This window comes from Pogoniulus pusillus, chromosome 11 (assembly GCF_015220805.1).
Source record: "Pogoniulus pusillus isolate bPogPus1 chromosome 11, bPogPus1.pri, whole genome shotgun sequence".
Classification (NCBI taxonomy): Eukaryota; Metazoa; Chordata; class Aves; order Piciformes; family Lybiidae; genus Pogoniulus; species Pogoniulus pusillus.
The window spans coordinates 4,611,275-4,628,059 of NC_087274.1; the positions used below are offsets into that span (position 1 = coordinate 4,611,275).

A 16,785-nucleotide genomic window follows, 5' to 3' on the forward strand; every position below is an offset into this window, starting at 1 on the left:
CTGTGGCTTGAAGGCTCTCAGACCAGAAAGCCACCAATGATTGTTTACATGGAAAACTCAGGGCTTCTTGAATGCTGGGGAGTCCAATCCCATCTGCTGGCAGCCAGCACTCTCAGCCTCCTGAAAGGAGCCACATTTAGACTCCATGCTTTGTGTTATGGCTTATGGGGGCTTTCCTTCTTGCAAATCCCAAGGAGTTGCAGTGAACCTTCCCTGTCCTGATGCCCAGGCCCTGCCTGATTTGTGCCTCAGAACTGAGCCTTGTGCTGTTAGTTTGGTGTCTGAGACACTCAGGACTTCTGCTTAGCTTTAGTGTGGATGAATCATAGAATCAATCACCCAGGTTGGAAGAGACCTCCAAGCTCAGCCAGTCCAACCTAGCACCCAGCCCTAGCCAAGCAACCAGACCATGGCACTAAGTGCCCCAGCCAGGCTTTGCTTCAACACCTCCAGGTACACCAACTCCACCACCTCACTGGGCAGCCCATTCCAATGCCAATTGGAATGGGCTGCCCAGGGACAACAACTTCCTCCTAGCATCCAGCCTAGACCTCCCCTGGCACAGCTTGAGACTGTGTCCCCTTCTTCTGTTGATGCTTGCCTGGCAGAAGAGCCCAACCCCACCTGGCTACAGCCTCCCTTCAGGTAGTTGTAGCCAGCAATGGGCTCTGCCCTGAGCCTCCTCTTCTGCAGGCTGCACCCCCCCAGCTCCCTCAGCCTCTCCTCACAGGGCTGTGCTCCAGGCCCCTCACCAGCTTTGTTGCCCTTCTCTGGACACTTTCCAGCACCTCAACATCTCTGTTGAGTTGTGGAGCCCAGAACTGGGCACAGCACTCAAGGTGTGGCCTGAGCAGTGCTGAGTATAGGGGCAGAATAACCTCCCTTGTCCTGCTGCCCACACTGCTCCTCATGCAGGCCAGGCTGCCATTGGCTCTGCTGCCCACCTGGGCACACTGCTGGCTCATGTTCAGCTACTCTCTATCGGGATGCTTTTGTGCTTCAGCCTGCCTCTGAGTTGACTACTACAGATTTGCAGTCAGCAGAGGCTCAGTTTCTGTGTCAGATTAGGGCTGAAATTGGCCACTGGCTTTACACTTTCCACTGGAGCACTGACAGTCAAATACACAGACATGTGGTGATTTGCTTCAGGAAACAAAGCTAAAAATAATAATGATTCATGAAGGCAGTCTGGAAAGTACTGGTTTTCTGGTGGATGGAACAGGTAGCATCCAATTTTGTAAGTGATTAAAGCTGCCTCCACAGTTTGAGCTCCTGTACAGGATGACTCTCTGCAAAGTGCAGTTCAGTGCAGCATCATCTTTCAAAGCTGCTGTCTGCTCTGGTTTACTGGGAGAGTTTATTATGACAGCAAGAGACTTGCTTGGCAGTTGTTGTTGAAAAGAACTGAGCTTGGGACTCCACAATTTAGGAGTTTTTAATTCTTCAGGAAAAAAAAAGACTCCTCTAAGTGTCAGTATTTGCCTTTGGGGAGAAGCTCCTTTGAGTATATGTGACCTGGAGTAAGTGTCAGTATTGGCCTTTGGGGAGAAGCTCCTTTGAGCATATGTGACCTGGAGTAAGTGTCAGTGTTTGCCTTTGGGGTGAAACTCCTTTGGGCATATGTGACCTGGACCCTTGGCTTTTGCATCATCTGCAGAGCCTCAGCTGAAGCTCAGCTGAGTTTAGGTTGGGTGTTAGGAGAAACTTTACTGTGAGGGTTTTCAGCTTCTGTAAGAGGCTCCTCAGCGAGGTGGTTGAATCCCCATCCCTGGAGGTGTTTTAAAAGAGGCAGAGATGTGGTGTTGAGGGGATGTGGTTTACCCCCAGACTTGGTAGAGTTAGAGAATGGTTGGACACAATGATCCTAAAAGGCTTTTCCAACTGAAATGATTCTGTGATTCTATGCATATGCAGCAAGGAGCTGAAGCATGAGGCAAGGAGGGGACCCCAATTCCTGCACCCTGCAGCAGCTTGCTATGGCTCTACAGAGTGATGATGCCCACTGCTCTGTCATTGCAGTTTTAAGGCAGTGCCATGTTCAGGACTGTAGATGCTACTAGTTCCTGAAAGGAGGTTGCAGTGAGGTGGGGGTTGCTCTCTTCTCCTTAGTATGAAATGATCAAATGAGAGGAAATGACCTGAAATAGCCAGGAGAGGTTTAGGTTGGAGGTTAGGAGTGGTCAGGCACTGAACAGGCTGCCCAGGGGGGCGGTGGAGTCACCATCCCTGCAGGTGTTCAGAAGATGTGTAGACATGGCCCTTCAGGGCATGGTTTAGTGGAACTGCTGATCCTGGAAGTCTTTTCCAACCGAAACAATTTGGTGATTCAATGACTCTGTGCTTCCCGCGAGGCTCTTGCAGGCTTGGAGAGACAAGTGGTTTGCATGCTGCAACAAAAGGAGCTGAGAAACTTGGCCTGATCCAGCTGGGAGGCGTGAAATTGCCTGATGGCAGCCTGAGACTGTCATTAAATAACCATGGGGTGAGCTGCAGTGCTGGGGTAGAATCATAGAATCAAGCAGGTTGGAAGAGATCTCCAAGCTCAGCCAGTCCAACCTAGCATCCAGCCCTGGCCAAGCAACCAGACCATGGCACTAAGTGCCCCAGCCAGGCTTGGCTTCAACACCTCCAGGGATGGCAACTCCACCACCTCCCTGGGCAGCCCATTCCAATGCCAATCACTCTCTCTGGCAGGAACTTCCTCCTAACATCCAGCCTAGACCTGCCCTGGCACAGCTTGAGGCTGTGTCCCCTTCTTCTATTGCTGCTTGCCTGGCAGCAGAGCCCAACCCCACCTAGCTACAGCCTCCCTTCAGGTAGCTGCAGACAGCAATGAGCTCTGCTCTGAGCCTCCTCTGCTGCAGGCTGCACACCCCCAGCTCCCTCAGCCTCTCCTCACAGGGCTGTGGTCCGCTGTCTCCATCAGCTCAGCCCACAGGAGTGGTGCTGCAGGTGGCACTTCCATTTGCAACCCCTTCTCCTGTTGCTGCAGTGGAACCCCCATTTTATCATATCCTCCCTGCTGCTGTTGCTTTCTGCTTGGCTTGAAAAGAAAACCCCAAAGAACGTTCAGCTGTGCCTGTGTCTTGGCAACTCGAATCCGCGAACAGATTGTGCCTCGAAAAAATGGCAGAGTGTCAAAACATTGTATTCTGTGAAGAAGAGACAAGGAAAATAAACTCCCCAAAGTGCAGATTTTTATTTCACCAGAAGGCAGAAGGCTTTTTAATATTTATTTGGGTTTGGCATTTTGCTACTTGCTCCTTCAGCTGACAGCGCTCGTGACCCGTGATAAGATGAAATGCTGTGCAACCAGTTCTGGTTGGTGTTCACATTAGGTTTAATTTCCAGTAGGGTCATTTTCACTCTCCCAGAACTGCCTGTGAGCAGGTTCCTGAGGTTCAGGTACAGCAGGGATTCAGCAAGCAAATACATGGAGGGAAAGAAGGAAAAAAACCACAAAGGGCATATCTCTGCTCATTTCTCTTTTGATTTTGGCTGCTGTGTGCCTCTTGAGTTTGAGTTTGGTTGTTGTGTGCATCTTGAGTCTGATTTTGGTTGTTGTGTGAGTCTTGATTTTGGTTGCTGTGTGCCTTTAGATCTTGATTTTGGTTGCTGTGTGCATCTTGAGTTTGAGTTTGATTGCAGTGTGCCTCTTGAGTTTGATTTTGGTTGTTGTGTGAGTCTTGATTTTGGTTGCTGTGTGAGTCTTGATTTTGGTTGCTGTGTGCCTTTAGATCTTGATTTTGGTTGCTGTGTGCATCTTGAGTTTGATTTTGGTTGCTGTGTGCCTCTTGATTTTGGTTGTTGTGTGCCTCTTGAGTTTGATTTTGGTTGTGTATGAGTCTTGATTTTGGTTGCAGTGTGCCTCTTGAGTTTGATTTTGGTTGCTGTGTGCCTTTAGATCTTGATTTTGGTTGCTGTGTGCCTCTTGAGTTTGATTTTGGTTGCTGTGTGCCTTTAGATCTTGATTTTGGTTGCAGTGTGCCTCTTGAGTTTGATTTTGGTTGTTGTGTGAGTCTTGATTTTGGTTGCTGTGTGCCTCTTGAGTTTGATTTTGGTTGCTGTGTGCCTTTAGATCTTGATTTTGGTTGCAGTGTGCCTCTTGAGTTTGATTTTGGTTGCTGTGTGCCTTTAGATCTTGATTTTGGTTGCAGTGTGCCTCTTGAGTTTGATTTTGGTTGTTGTGTGAGCCTTGATTTTGGTTGCAGTGTGCCTTTAGAGTTTGATTTTGGTTGTTGTGTGAGTCTTGATTTTGGTTGCAGTGTGCCTCTTGAGTTTGATTTTGGTTGCTGTGTGCCTTTAGATCTTGATTTATGTTGCAGTGTGCATCCTGAGTTTGATTTTGGTTGCAGTATGCATCTTGAGTTTGATTTTGGTTGTTGTGTGCCTCTTGAGTTTGATTTTGGTTGCTGTGTGCCTCTTGAGTTTGATTTTGGTTGTTGTGTGAGTCTTGATTTTGGTTGCAGTGTGCCTCATGAGTTTGATTTTGGTTGCTGTGTGCCTTTAGATCTTGATTTTGGTTGCAGTATGCATCTTGAGTTTGATTTTGGTTGCTGTGTGCCTTTAGATCTTGATTCTGGTTGCAGTGTGCATCTCAAGATTGATTTTGGTTGCTGTGTGCCTCTTGAGTTTGATTTTGGTTGCTGTGTGCTTCTTGATTTTGATTTTGGTTGCAGTGTGCTTCTTGATTTTGAGTTTGGCTGCTGTGTGTCTCTTGCTCTTGATTTTGGTTGCTGTGTGTTCCAGTGTTAATAGGAAGTATCACAGAACTGCCTAGATTGGGAAAGACCTCTAAGATCATTGAATCAAATCATTGGCTTAACACTGACAAGTCCTTCACCAAACTACATCCTAAGCCCTACCAATACACCTCTTAAATACCTTCAGGGATGAGGACTCCATCACCTCCCTGGGCCAAACTGTTCCAATACCCTTTCACTGGAGAAATTCTCCCAAGCTAAAACCCAGGCTAAACTTCCCTTGGTGCAACCTGAGGCTGTTTCTTCTTGTTCTAACCTTTGCTATGAGAGTTCAACTTAAAGAGTTCAGGAGGCAGTTCCAGCTTCCATGGGGTGAATTTGTGTGTCCTGATTTGCCTGAGCAAAATAAGGATGAAGGTAGTGCTTTTCTTGTGCCTGTGGTTTCCTTGTTTGCTTGCACTGCCAGAGGCTACAGGCAGGTTTTTGGAGGCAGAGAGGTCAGTGGGGATAGCAAACTTAGAAACTGCTGGAGGCACAGTGGTTTTGTTTGCCTGCACTGCAAGACCTGTGTTTTTGAGATTCCTTTTTTAGCTGAGACATGAGAACATCAAGAACACTCTTACCCACTTAGCATCCTGGTGGATATGATGTGCATTTGGCACAGCTTGGGCAAGAAGTGGTATCTAGAGCATCTTGCAAGGCAGGGCTTGCTTCACTTGTGCCTTCTGAAGGCCTTTGTAGTACAACCAAGAAAGCTAGAAGGAAAAGGGCTCTGCTCAATGTAGAAATCCCTCTATTTGTTTTTAGCAGAGGTTTTCCTTCCTTTCAGACCAGCTTTTAACTCTTGGGAAACCTGAGAGCTGTTCTTGATGCTTCCAAGTGATCTTAGGTTTTGCCTTTTCTATGCTAGACTGGAAGCTCCTTGGAGCAGAGTATTGGATTATTTTTTTCCCCTCCCTGTTTTAAATTGGCAGCTCTGTAGACTTCTAATAACCACAGTGGCAGAATGGCATTTCCCACAAGGTGTCAGCTGGGTTGTCACACACAGCCTGTGCCACCCTGGAATGATTCTTTGCCAAAAGGAGCCAGCGTGTCTTGCCTTTTGGAGCAGGCACAAGGAAAAAGAAGAGGTTAAAGCCCTAAAAGATTGGCAATCTGAATCGACTAATTGCTTAAAAAAGGTAATTTTCAGTTGTGGGTGCCTGTACTTTGACCTAGCAGCCCTCCAGCACTGGGGTGAGCAGACATCTGTTGACATGGGTTTGTGTTAAAAGGCAAAACAGACTTGCAGAGGTGAAGTCTGTTCAAGCAAAGCCTGGATGAGGCACTTAGTGCCTTGGTCTAGTTGACTGGATAGGGCTGAGTGATAGATTGGACTGGATGATCTTGGAGGTCTCTTGCAACCTGGCTGATTCTGTGATTCTGTGATTCTATGAAAGAGAGTCCTGGGAACAGAGAGTAAAATCCATGCTTAAAAGGATCATAGAATCCTACAACAGCTTAGGTTGGAAGGGACCTCAGAGATTATCTACTCCAACTTGCCCACCATGGGCAGGGACATCTCTCAACTAGACTCAGCTGCTCAAGGTCTCACCCATCTTGGCCTTGAACACTCCCATGCAGAGGCATCCACAACCTCCCTGGGCAGCATGTTCCAGACTCTCACCACCCTCATACTGAAGAACTTCTTCTTGTGGTCCAGTCTAAACCTGCTCTCCTTCTGCTTAAACCTGTTCTCCCAGGGTCTTCTGCCAGGCAAGCAGCAACAGAAGAAGGGGACACAGTCTGAAGCTGTGCCAGGGCAGGTCTAGGCTGGATGTTAGGAGGAAGTTGTTGTCAGAGAGAGTGGTTGGCATTGGAAAGGGCTGCCCAGGGAGGTGGTGGAGTCTTTGTCCCTGGAGGTGTTGAAGCCAAGCCTGGATGAGGCACTTAGTGCCATGGTCTGGTTGCTTGGCTAGGGCTGGGTGCTAGGTTGGACTGGCTGAGCTTGGAGGTCTCTTCCAACCTGCTTGATCCTATGATTCTGTGATTCCATTCCCCCCTGTCCTGTTGATGGTGTTGAATCCCTTACAAAACGTCTCTCTCCAGCCTTCCTGCAGGATCTCTTCAGGTACTAGAAGGTAGCTATAAGGTCCTCCCCAGAGTCATCTCTTTGAGCTGAACCACCCCAGCTCCCTCAGCCTATCCTCATAGCAGAGGTGCTCCATCCCTTGGATCATCTGTGTGGCCTCCTCTGGGCAGACAGTAATTGATATAAATCATCAGCTTCAAAGTGTTTAACTCCTAAATTCGATGCTCATGCTGTGGTTTTTGGGGGGGACCAAGGCTTATATCACACAGTCAAGCAGCCAGGTGTTTACCTTGGGGTTTTGGTGACATGACTTCTGTTTTCAGGTTGTGTTATCCATGGATTCCAACCCCTGTGCTGAAATGTGGCTGTATATGTTTAGTCATAAAAAGGGGCTTGTATTTCTCTGGCCTGCCAGGCTCTTGTTTCTGCCAGCTTGGACCCCTTTTACAGGAGAGCCTGCATTTGAACTACCTCAGAGCTTGAGCTTCATCCAGCTCAGAAAAACTTGACTGGTCAATGTGGACAGCAAGAAATGGCTTTGAAGCTTGAAAACTTTATTCTTGTCTGGGTTTGGTGTGGTTTTTTTTTTTGGTGCTGGGTTTGCACAGCTTTATCATGACTGAGAGGTGAAATGTTGCATTTAAACAGCATCAGGATCTGGTTCTGGACTTTCAGATTCAGTTTGAAAAGGAGGGGTTTTTTTATTCCTGCCAGGGTTGACAGTTGTGTTATCTGGAAGGGTTTGAAAATCCAAGGAACATATTCAGGGATCCTGTGTGGGTAGAGGCTGAGGAAGGAGAAATACCTTTCAGTTTGTGTTTTTGCATGGGCTGCCCTTGCCAGAGCTCTCTTTTGCCTGTTTTCTGTACCAAGCTGGCAGCCAGAGCTTGCAGGTCTAAATGAAGCATTCCTGAACAAAGGCACTTTATGTTTTGAACTCTCTGCCCTGAGTCCACACCATCAGCCTGTCTGTTAAGTAAGGGCAACAAATAGAGGCAAGCTTGGCTTTGCAAATTAAAACCAAAACAAGAACAACAATGACAACAACAGCAAGAAAAAAAAAGAGTGAGAGCCTTTCTTTAATGCTGCCTCTTTTGTGTTTCACAGGCAAGAAGAGAAACCCTGGGCTGAAAATTCCTAAAGAAGCATTTGAGCAACCACAGACAAGCTCCACGTAAGTCTGCAGACACTGAAGCAGGAGAAAATGAAAGCCACAAGCCCAAGCTACCTCCCAGCCTTTGCTAGTGTCTGTGCTGCCCCAGCCAGGGGCTGGTGGCCCATTGTGGCCAGCACCTGAGGCTTGTGCCTGCAGCTCTGAGTTAATAGGTGTTTAAGGCCAGGCTGGATGAGGCTCTGGCCAGGCTCATCTAGGGTAGGGTGTCCCTGCCCACGGCAGGGGGGTTGGAACTGGCTGATCCTTGTGGTCCCTTCCAACCCTGACTGATTCTCTGATTCTGTGCTTATATGATGGGCATCCTTCATGAGGAACAGGAGCAAAATTCCTGGCTTATTTTGGGTACCATAAGGGAGGATTTACCAGCCCTTGTTATTTCTCTTGCAGCCCCAAGGTACAACCAGCCTATAGATATGGGCTTATAACTGGCCCTGGTACATGGCTCATGTTCTGCATCATGATGTGCCCAGGAAAAGTAGGAACCAGAACAGGCACCTGATTTTAACTGGTGTGGCACTTCTGGCACCCAGTTTGAGTAACACGAGGTTGATCAGGGCACAAAAATCATAGAATCACAGAATGGTTTAGGTTGGAAGTGACCTCAAAGATCATCTAGCTCCAAACGCCCTGCCATAGGCAGGGACACCTCCCACTAGAAGAGGTTGCTCAAAGCCTCATCCTACCTGGCCTTGAACATCTCCAGGGAGGTTGTGGAGCACAGAATCACAGAATGTGGTCCTCAAGGTCTTATCCAACCTGGTCCTGAACACCTCCAGGGAGGTTGTGGAGCACAGAAGCACAGAATGTGATCTTTGATCACATTCTGTGCTTCTGTGCTTCTCAGCCTCCCTGGGCAAACCTGTGCCAGTGTCTCCTCACCCTCCCTCTCTGTGCTCCACAACCTCCCTGGGCAACCTGTGCCAGGGTCTCACCACCCTCACTGCAAACAACTTCTTCCTAACATCCAATTTCAATCTCCCCTCTGCCAGTTTAAACTCATTCCTCCTCATCCTGTCATTACAAGACCTTGTCAATAGTCCCTCCCCAGCCTTCCTGTAGGCCCCCTTCAGATACTGGAAACAAGGTCTCCTGGAAGCCTTCACTTCTCCAGGCTGCAGAGCCCCAACTCTTGTAGCCTGTCCTCACAGCAGAGCTGCTGCAGCCCTCTGAGCATCTTTGTGGCCTCCTCTGGACTGGCTCCAACACTTCCATGTCCTTCTTGTGTTGGGAGCTCTAGAATTGTACACAGTACTCCAGATGGGGTCTCAGGAGAGCAGAGTGAGAGAACTGAAGATAATTCTAGGATGACTTTCCTCAAAGATCACATTCTGTGATCCTGTGCTCCACAACCTCCCTGGGTAACCTGTGCCAGTGTCTCACCACCCTCACTGGAAAGAACTTCTTCCTAACATCCAGTTTAAATCCCCTCTGCCAATTTGAACCCATTACTCCTCATCCTGTCATTACAGTACCTTGTCAATAGTCCCTCCCCAGCCCTCTTTTAGGCCCTCTAATCTTGGCTAACAGAAAACAAAACTCCCTTTGCCTGCATCCTCAAACATGCAAAGCAACCCCCTGTGTTTCTAAGGCAATCTGTGCAGCTCCAGCCTCTTGGCTTCCTCAAGGACTGGCTTTTATCAGCCTGTTAACCTCTGCTGTGTGATTTTGGTACTCATTTACAGTGCTTTTAGACCTTTATGCCTGTTGACTCTGTGTTTCATCCAGGCTGGCAGAGATTGGGTGCTTGGCACCCAGCTTGCCTTTCATAGACTCAGAATTGTCAGGGCTAAAAAGGGACCTCAAGGATCATCTAGTTCTAACCCCCCTGCCATGGGCAGAGACACCTCACACTAGATAAGGTTGCTTGGAGCCACATCCAGCCAGGCCTGGCTTCCACCACCTCCCTGGGCAACTTGTGCCAGTGTCTCACTCTCTTTGGGTTCCTGGATGTGAGAAATGCAAACTCCAGCAGCTTCTTCCCTGACCCCTTTTTGGGGTGACTGTGGATCTTGACTGTGGATATGCAAAGCTAGGAGACTGGTTAGGCTGCTCAGGGCTGTGAGGGCTGGGGGTCTGAAGGTGTGAGGGGATGGCCAGGGGGGACCATGGGGTGGTGTTTAGTCTCTGAGGGAAGATGAATCTTTGTAAGGAGCATTTCACATCTTCTCTCTTTTCTCTCCTGCAGGCCACCCAGAGATTTAGACTCCAAAGCCTGCATCTCTATTGGCGAGGAGGTAAGGCTAGGTACAGTGTAAGAGGAGGTGCAGTGAGGAGAAGACCCTGGGGACAAGTGACCACCAAGTGGCTGCTGAGGTGCTGGCTGCTTGTCCAAGCAGGCTGCTTATGGGATTGCTTCCTTTCAGCCAAAAGAAAAGGCAGATTTATAAGGAGTAGCTAGTGAAAAATTATGGCCTGTTGGGCATGAGATGGGAAGTGGTCCCTGGATGAATAACAGCTAGAGAGAGCCAGCTTGGGAGCTTTGTGGTTAGAGAGCCAACCACCACCTGGTGTTTGTGCTTCTCCAGCAAGGGCTCTGTGCATGGGACTGATGGCTCAGAGCCAGCTGCAGCACTGTGACCTATTGCTTTGCTTGCCACTGCTTAGATGAACATGCCCCTAAACGTCCATCCTCTGCATCCCATGACACCAGAGTCCCCTTCAGCTTCTCCACTCTGGAAATTCCTTCCTTGCCTCAGTAAGATGCAGCTAATCCCCTGGAAATCATGATTCTGAACCAAGAGGATTGCTGACAGCAGATTTTACTCTCCTTTGCAGTTCCTTTGCTTGATTTAAAGCCTTAATCCAAAGCGTTTCCCTTTGCTAACGTTGAAGGGCTTCTCGTCAGGGGTCTAACTCCTGTCATGGAAGCAAATCCTTCTGACAGCCTGGAAACCAGTTCACCTGATGTTCTCACAGCCCAGCAAGGAATAAACAGAACTGAGGACACTATTTTGATAGGAGAAAATCAATGGCACAGCAGCTTTCATAAAAGCACTTTAAAGCTGGGCAAGAAATTTATTAGGTGCAGGAGATAGGCCTTGGTGGCAGCAAGTTAATTTATGAAGTGAAATGCTAATCCAGTAATGTTCTGTAATGTCTGTCTTGGGATGCCTTTTTTTCCCTCTTTTTCATTTTGGATGTTGTGTTTTCCCTGGCATGGAGCAGAGGCTGGAAGGTGGAAAGAGTGGGAGATGCCTCTGGGGCAAAATGGTGTGGGACTGAGGCAGAGAAAATGCCTGCTGCTAGGGCTGGCTCCTGCTCCAAGTAAATCATTTCTCCTCTGCAGCCCTAGAGATGAGGGAAAGCTCAAATGCTCCAGAAAGGCTCCATGCACAGAGGCAAAGAGCCTGTGTGGGACAGTGCAAAGAGAACCACATTTGCAGACCCCAGAGCTCAGTGTTTGTGGCAGATGTGGGTCTGTGGCTCTCCTGGAGGGACTGACATGCCATGGTTTGCATTTCCCACAGATCTCTTTACCTGCTTCTCCAGCCAAGTTCCTTTAGGATGTGCTCCTCCCTTTTGCCAGCCTTTCTCTCCACTCACTTCTTGTCCCTAGGGAAAGCTTCTCTCCCTTTCAACTTCGCTGCTCAGTTCAAGAGAGATGTTGAGGTGCTGGAAGGTGTCCAGAGAAGGGCACCAAGGCAGAGGATGGGCCTGGAGCAGAGCCTGTGAGGAGAGGCTGAGGGAGCTGGGGGTGTGCAGCCTGCAGAAGAGAAGGCTCAGGGCAGAGCTCATTGCTGTCTGCAACTCCCTGAAGGGAGGCTGTAGCCAGGTGGGGTTGGGCTCTGCTGCCAGGCAAGCAGCTACAGAAGAAGGGGACACAGTCCTAAGCTGTGCCAGGGCAGGTCTAGTCTGGATGTTAGGAGGAAGTTGTTGGCAGAGAGAGTGATTGGCATTGGAATGGGCTGCCCAGGGAGGTGGTGGAGTCTCTGTGCCTGGAGGTGTTGAAGCCAAGCCTGGATGAGGCACTTAGTGCCATGGTCTGGATGCTTGGGTGGGTCTGGGTGCTAGGTTGGACTGGCTGATCTCAGAGGTCTCTTCCAACCTGCTTGATTCTATGATTCTATGATTCTCAGTGTAAGAGTGGCCTTGAGAGAGTCAAAAGTGCTTTATTGGAGAGGGTCTTGCTGAACAGTAGGAGCAGTGTCAGGCAATCAGGGATGCTTAAATCTCTGCTGTTAGACAAAAATGTTAGTCAGGGCTCCTTTTGCAGAGGATGTAGCTGAGAGTGAACGAGCAGGAGCCCCAGTGCACAGTAACACAGTGTATGGGCCCTGCAGGCTGTGGCATCCCCAGCCAGCACATTTCAGCCTGCAGAAGGTTTTGTGTTTGACTTTTTTTTTTCCCCCTGCTGTGCCTGCAAAAAGTGCTGTGGGATTATGGCCCTGTGAATCAGTTCATTATAAACCAGCTGCTTTCTGCAGGGTGATTGACTGACGTGGTTGTGCTTCCAGCAAACAGGAATGGCTGGCTTTAGTAGCAAAGGTGTGTTTGAAACATCCAAAAATAATAATCATAAGCACATCCCCCCCCCCCAGAAAAAAATTAAATGAAAAAATAAAGCTGCTGCACAATGTCATAGCAGAAAGGAGAAAGGAAGGTTAGAATTCAGGGCTCCAAACAAAGTCATCTTCTGTGCAAGGGCATGAGAATGAGATCTCAAATGCTAGACCAAATAAATCCTCTGTGGTTTAAAAATGGGGCATGCTCAGTTGGTATTTGGCCCCTCTGCAGATCATGGAATCATGCAGATCTGGTATGATAGAATCATAGAATCAAGCAGGTTGGAAGAGACCTCCAAGCTCAGCCAGTCCAACCTAGCACCCAGCCCTAGCCAATCAACCAGACCATGGCACTAAGTGCCCCAGCCAGGCTTGGCTTCAACACCCCCAGGAATGGTGACTCCACCACCTCCCTGGGCAGCCCATTCCAATGCCAATCACTCTCTCTGACAACAACTTCCTCCTAACATCCAGCCTAGACCTGCCCTGGCACAACTTGAGATTGTGTCCCCTTGTTCTATTGCTGCTTGCCTGGCAGAAGAGGCCAACCCCACCTGGCTACAGCCTCCCTTCAGGTAGTTGCAGACAGCAATGAGCTCTGCCCTGAGCCTCCTCTTCTGCAGGCTGCACACCCCCAGCTCCCTCAGCCTCTTCTCACAGGGCTGTGCTCCAGGCCCCTCCCCAGCCTTGCTGCCCTTCTCTGGACACCTTCCAGCACCTCAACATCTCTCTTGAATTGAGTGGCACAGAACTGGACACAGCACTCAAGGTGTGGCCTGACCAGTGTTGAGTACAAGGGAAGATCTGGAGAAATTAACTTTTACAGGCCTTAAAAACCTCCAAGATATTTCCATGATTGTCTGTGGGAGGAGAGAGATGGAAGGAAAAACAAAACTCACAAAAAGCCCTGAAGGTGATTCCTAGGGGAGAAGCTGCTGAGGTGTTGTCTATCCCAGGCTTTAGAGGATGGAGTAGCTGCAAATGCTGGCAGCTAAAGATGGCTGAGAGGGGACAGTTTGGTGCAGGGCACCAGGTTGAAGAACATCTCATTGGAGGAATGGTCCTTCCTGTGGCTGTCCTGTTCTGGATTCTTGCTGACTCAGACCCTCTGCTCATGTCTTTACCACATGTGTCCTCTGCAGAACTCTGCTAATTACTGCACACTAGTTAAGCCTTCTGGCAGCCCCTGAGGATCATCATTTTGTTTCTAGTCTCCTGAACCCAGATAGGGAGGAGAATGCACAGCAGTGCTTTTGTGTGCCAAGCAGGGTCAGATTTTATCATAGGATCACAGAATGGTTTGGGTTGGAAGGGACCTTTAAAGGGTCATCTTGTCCAACCTCCCTCTAAGTGAGCAGAGACATCTTCAACTAGAGCAGGTGGCTGCATTTTTGTGTGTGTGGGTGTTTAGCTCTTTGCATGGCACGTGTGGGCAGCACCCACTCCTGTGCTGATGTTCTCCCCCACAGAACTTTGAGGTGAAAGCTGATGACCTGGAGCCCATCTCCGAGCTGGGACGAGGTGCGTACGGGGTGGTGGAGAAGATGCGGCACATGCCCAGCGGGCAGATCATGGCAGTGAAGGTAGAGTGAGCCTCTCGAGGTGCTTTCTGTCTGTGTCATTGTATGTGGACAACCTCTGCACTCTTTGGTGGTGCACATTTCTAAGCTCCTTTTGATGCCTTTACCAAGTTTTCCTTTTCTTTGCCTGTGAAATTCCCTTTCCACGCAGAGGCAAAGAGTCTCCTGGTAGATTTGGGCCAGTGAAGCAAGAAGAGAAGTGTGCTTTAGAAGGAGGGTGCTCAAAATGTTTCCAGCTTTCACAGCATCACAGAATGTTAGGGATTGGAAGGGACCTTGAAAGATCAGCCAGTCCAACCCTTCTGCCAGAGCAGGATCACCTAGAGCAGGTCACACAGGAGTGCATCCAGGCAGGTTTCGAGTGTCTCTGGAGAAGGAGACTCCACAACCTCTCTGGGCAGCCTGTTCCAGGGTTCTGTCACCCTTACAGTGAAAAAAGTTTTCCTTACGTTCATGTGGAACCTGCTCTGCTCCAGTCTGCACCCATTGCCCCTTGTCCTATCACTGGGCATCCCTGAACAGAGCCTGGCTCTGTCCTCCTGGTGCACAACTTCATAAACATGAATGAGGTCACCCTTCAGGCTCCTCCAAGCTAAAGAGCCCCCTGCTCCCTCAGCCCTTCCTCAGAAGGGAGATGTTCCACTCCTTTCAGCATCTTGCCTTGATGTTCACCAAACTGCAGAAGACCTCTCTGGTCTGATTCAAACCAGCACAGTATGGTGAAAGATCTGAAGAGGGATGTCAGGAGCATTCAGCCTGTTGCTTTCTTCTGCGATGCTGAACACTTTGATTCTGTCATTACTGACCTGGAGTGGCTTTGGACAAAGAACCTGGGATAGGTGTGTGACCTGCATTGGACTGTGTCGTACCCATTTGTGGTGCTTCCCAGCTGAGGATCTCCAGGCATTTCACATAAATGACATCTCTTCCCTGGCAGAAGAGAAATGCCCACTTTTTCCAAAGCCACGAGGAGCACAGGAGTTCTGTTTGCTGGGCTGACGCCCTCTCTTGTAACCAAAGTCTGCTGATGTCAGTAGATGTCCACTGCAGCTCCAGAAGTCAGGAGTATCCACCAGCCCCAAAGGTCAGGACTATCCACCAGCCTAGAACTTGATTTTCTTCTCCTTTCTCCTCCCAAGCCACAGTGACCTTTGGCTGTTGCAAGAAGAGCAATATTTGCAGGGCAGAGCAAAACCAGCTGCAATTTGGGCTGGGGTGAAAAATCCCTTCAGCCACCGGTGCCTTCTGTTGCACTGAGGTGTTCCTGCCGTGGGCACTGTGCTTGTGATGTGCCTGTGGCAAAGAGGTGTGAGAAAAGGGTAAGGTTGTGGTGTGAAGGCACCGTGGCCAGCACGGCTATAGCTGCGGTGTGGAGGTGCTGACAGCTGACACTGGACTGCTTTGTCTTCCAGCGGATCCGAGCCACGGTGAACAGCCAGGAGCAGAAGAGGTTATTGATGGATCTGGATATCTCCATGAGGACAGTAGATTGCCCCTTCACTGTCACCTTTTATGGGGCACTTTTCCGAGAGGTATGGCATCCTGGAGATGAACTGTGCTGCCCCTGTAAGGCTAAACCCTCCCTCGGGCTCTGAATTCTCATGTTTAGGCTCCCTCCATGTGCTAGGGGTTTCATCTCCATCTAGATACAGAGAGGGTACAATATGGGTTTGCTGAATCCCAGCCTAAGGATCTGTCATGTACAGCTACTTCTTGGTGAGCAAGGAGAGATGTGGACCAATCTGAGGAGGAGCCCAGCCCTAGTGCCAGGAATCTGTGAGGTCACTCTGCCAAGCATTGAGGCTTTGGTCCCCATCATTGAGTGATGGAGACAACCAACTCCCAGCCTGATCCATTAGTGCCAATGTTGTCCTAGCATGCAATGAGAAAGCCACATGGAAGAAAACTCTGAAAAGCAAGATTTATGGAAGAGTTTTAAGCACAGCTCTGCAGAGCTGAACTTCTCCTGGCTGAGCGTTTGCAGTGACCTGAGCGTGTAGGGAACCTCTGTCCTGATAACTTTCAGGACTCTTAAATCACCAAAACTCTGCTTTGGGAAAAGACAGCAGAGAATACACCCTAAGTGGTAGTAGACAGTACTTGATTCCAGCTGGGAAGGAGGGAAAGCAAAAGCACAGCACAGTTTGATTGGATGACTTTTAAAAGGCAGGGAAGAGGCCAAAAGGCCAGCAAAAGGCAAGTGCCAAAGACCTCTGTGCATAAAAGGAAAGGGTGCTGTGTTCCAGTGGGAAAATGCTTGCTTTATCTTCCAGGGAGATGTCTGGATATGTATGGAACTGATGGATACCTCACTGGACAAGTTCTACAAACATGTCATTGACAAAGGCCTGACGATTCCTGAGGACATCTTAGGAAAAATAGCTGTCTCTGTGAGTATTAGCAGGGTCAGGAGGGCAGGGGAAGGGTGTTCCTCTTCTAAACCAAGCCCTGCATGACCCAGTCTCCCTGCTATATTTACACTAGGAGGAGCATGGTCTACGGGCCAGACCATGTGAATGCAGCTGGCTTCCAGTATCTGGTGGTATTTATGAGGCATAAATACGTACATGTAACTGAGAGGTGGCAGAGTGGTAGGTGTGGGGAGGGCCTTGTGGATCCTTTTGCCTTCTCCTTAGGATCTTGGAGCCCCTGGCAGATCCCTGGTTACCCACTAGCGCCTCGAACTTGTGTGAGAGGGTGGGGTGGGTGAAGCTAGGTAGCATGGTGGTGCTGCCAGCTGTGATTCACTCTAGAT

The 16,785-nt window shown here is 49.2% G+C and overlaps 1 protein-coding gene across 1 annotated transcript in view; it reads left to right on the top strand.

Annotated features, from left to right (window-relative positions):
• MAP2K6 (mitogen-activated protein kinase kinase 6) overlaps positions 1-16,785 on the top strand; it is a 61,899-nt gene that overhangs the window by 27,209 nt on the left and 17,905 nt on the right. Inside the window, exons 2-6 of the mRNA XM_064151745.1 lie at positions 7,882-7,948; positions 10,134-10,182; positions 13,920-14,033; positions 15,443-15,562; positions 16,304-16,420. Of these exons, the coding sequence (XP_064007815.1) occupies positions 7,882-7,948; positions 10,134-10,182; positions 13,920-14,033; positions 15,443-15,562; positions 16,304-16,420 (467 nt within the window). The remainder of the gene's footprint in view (positions 1-7,881; positions 7,949-10,133; positions 10,183-13,919; positions 14,034-15,442; positions 15,563-16,303; positions 16,421-16,785) is intronic.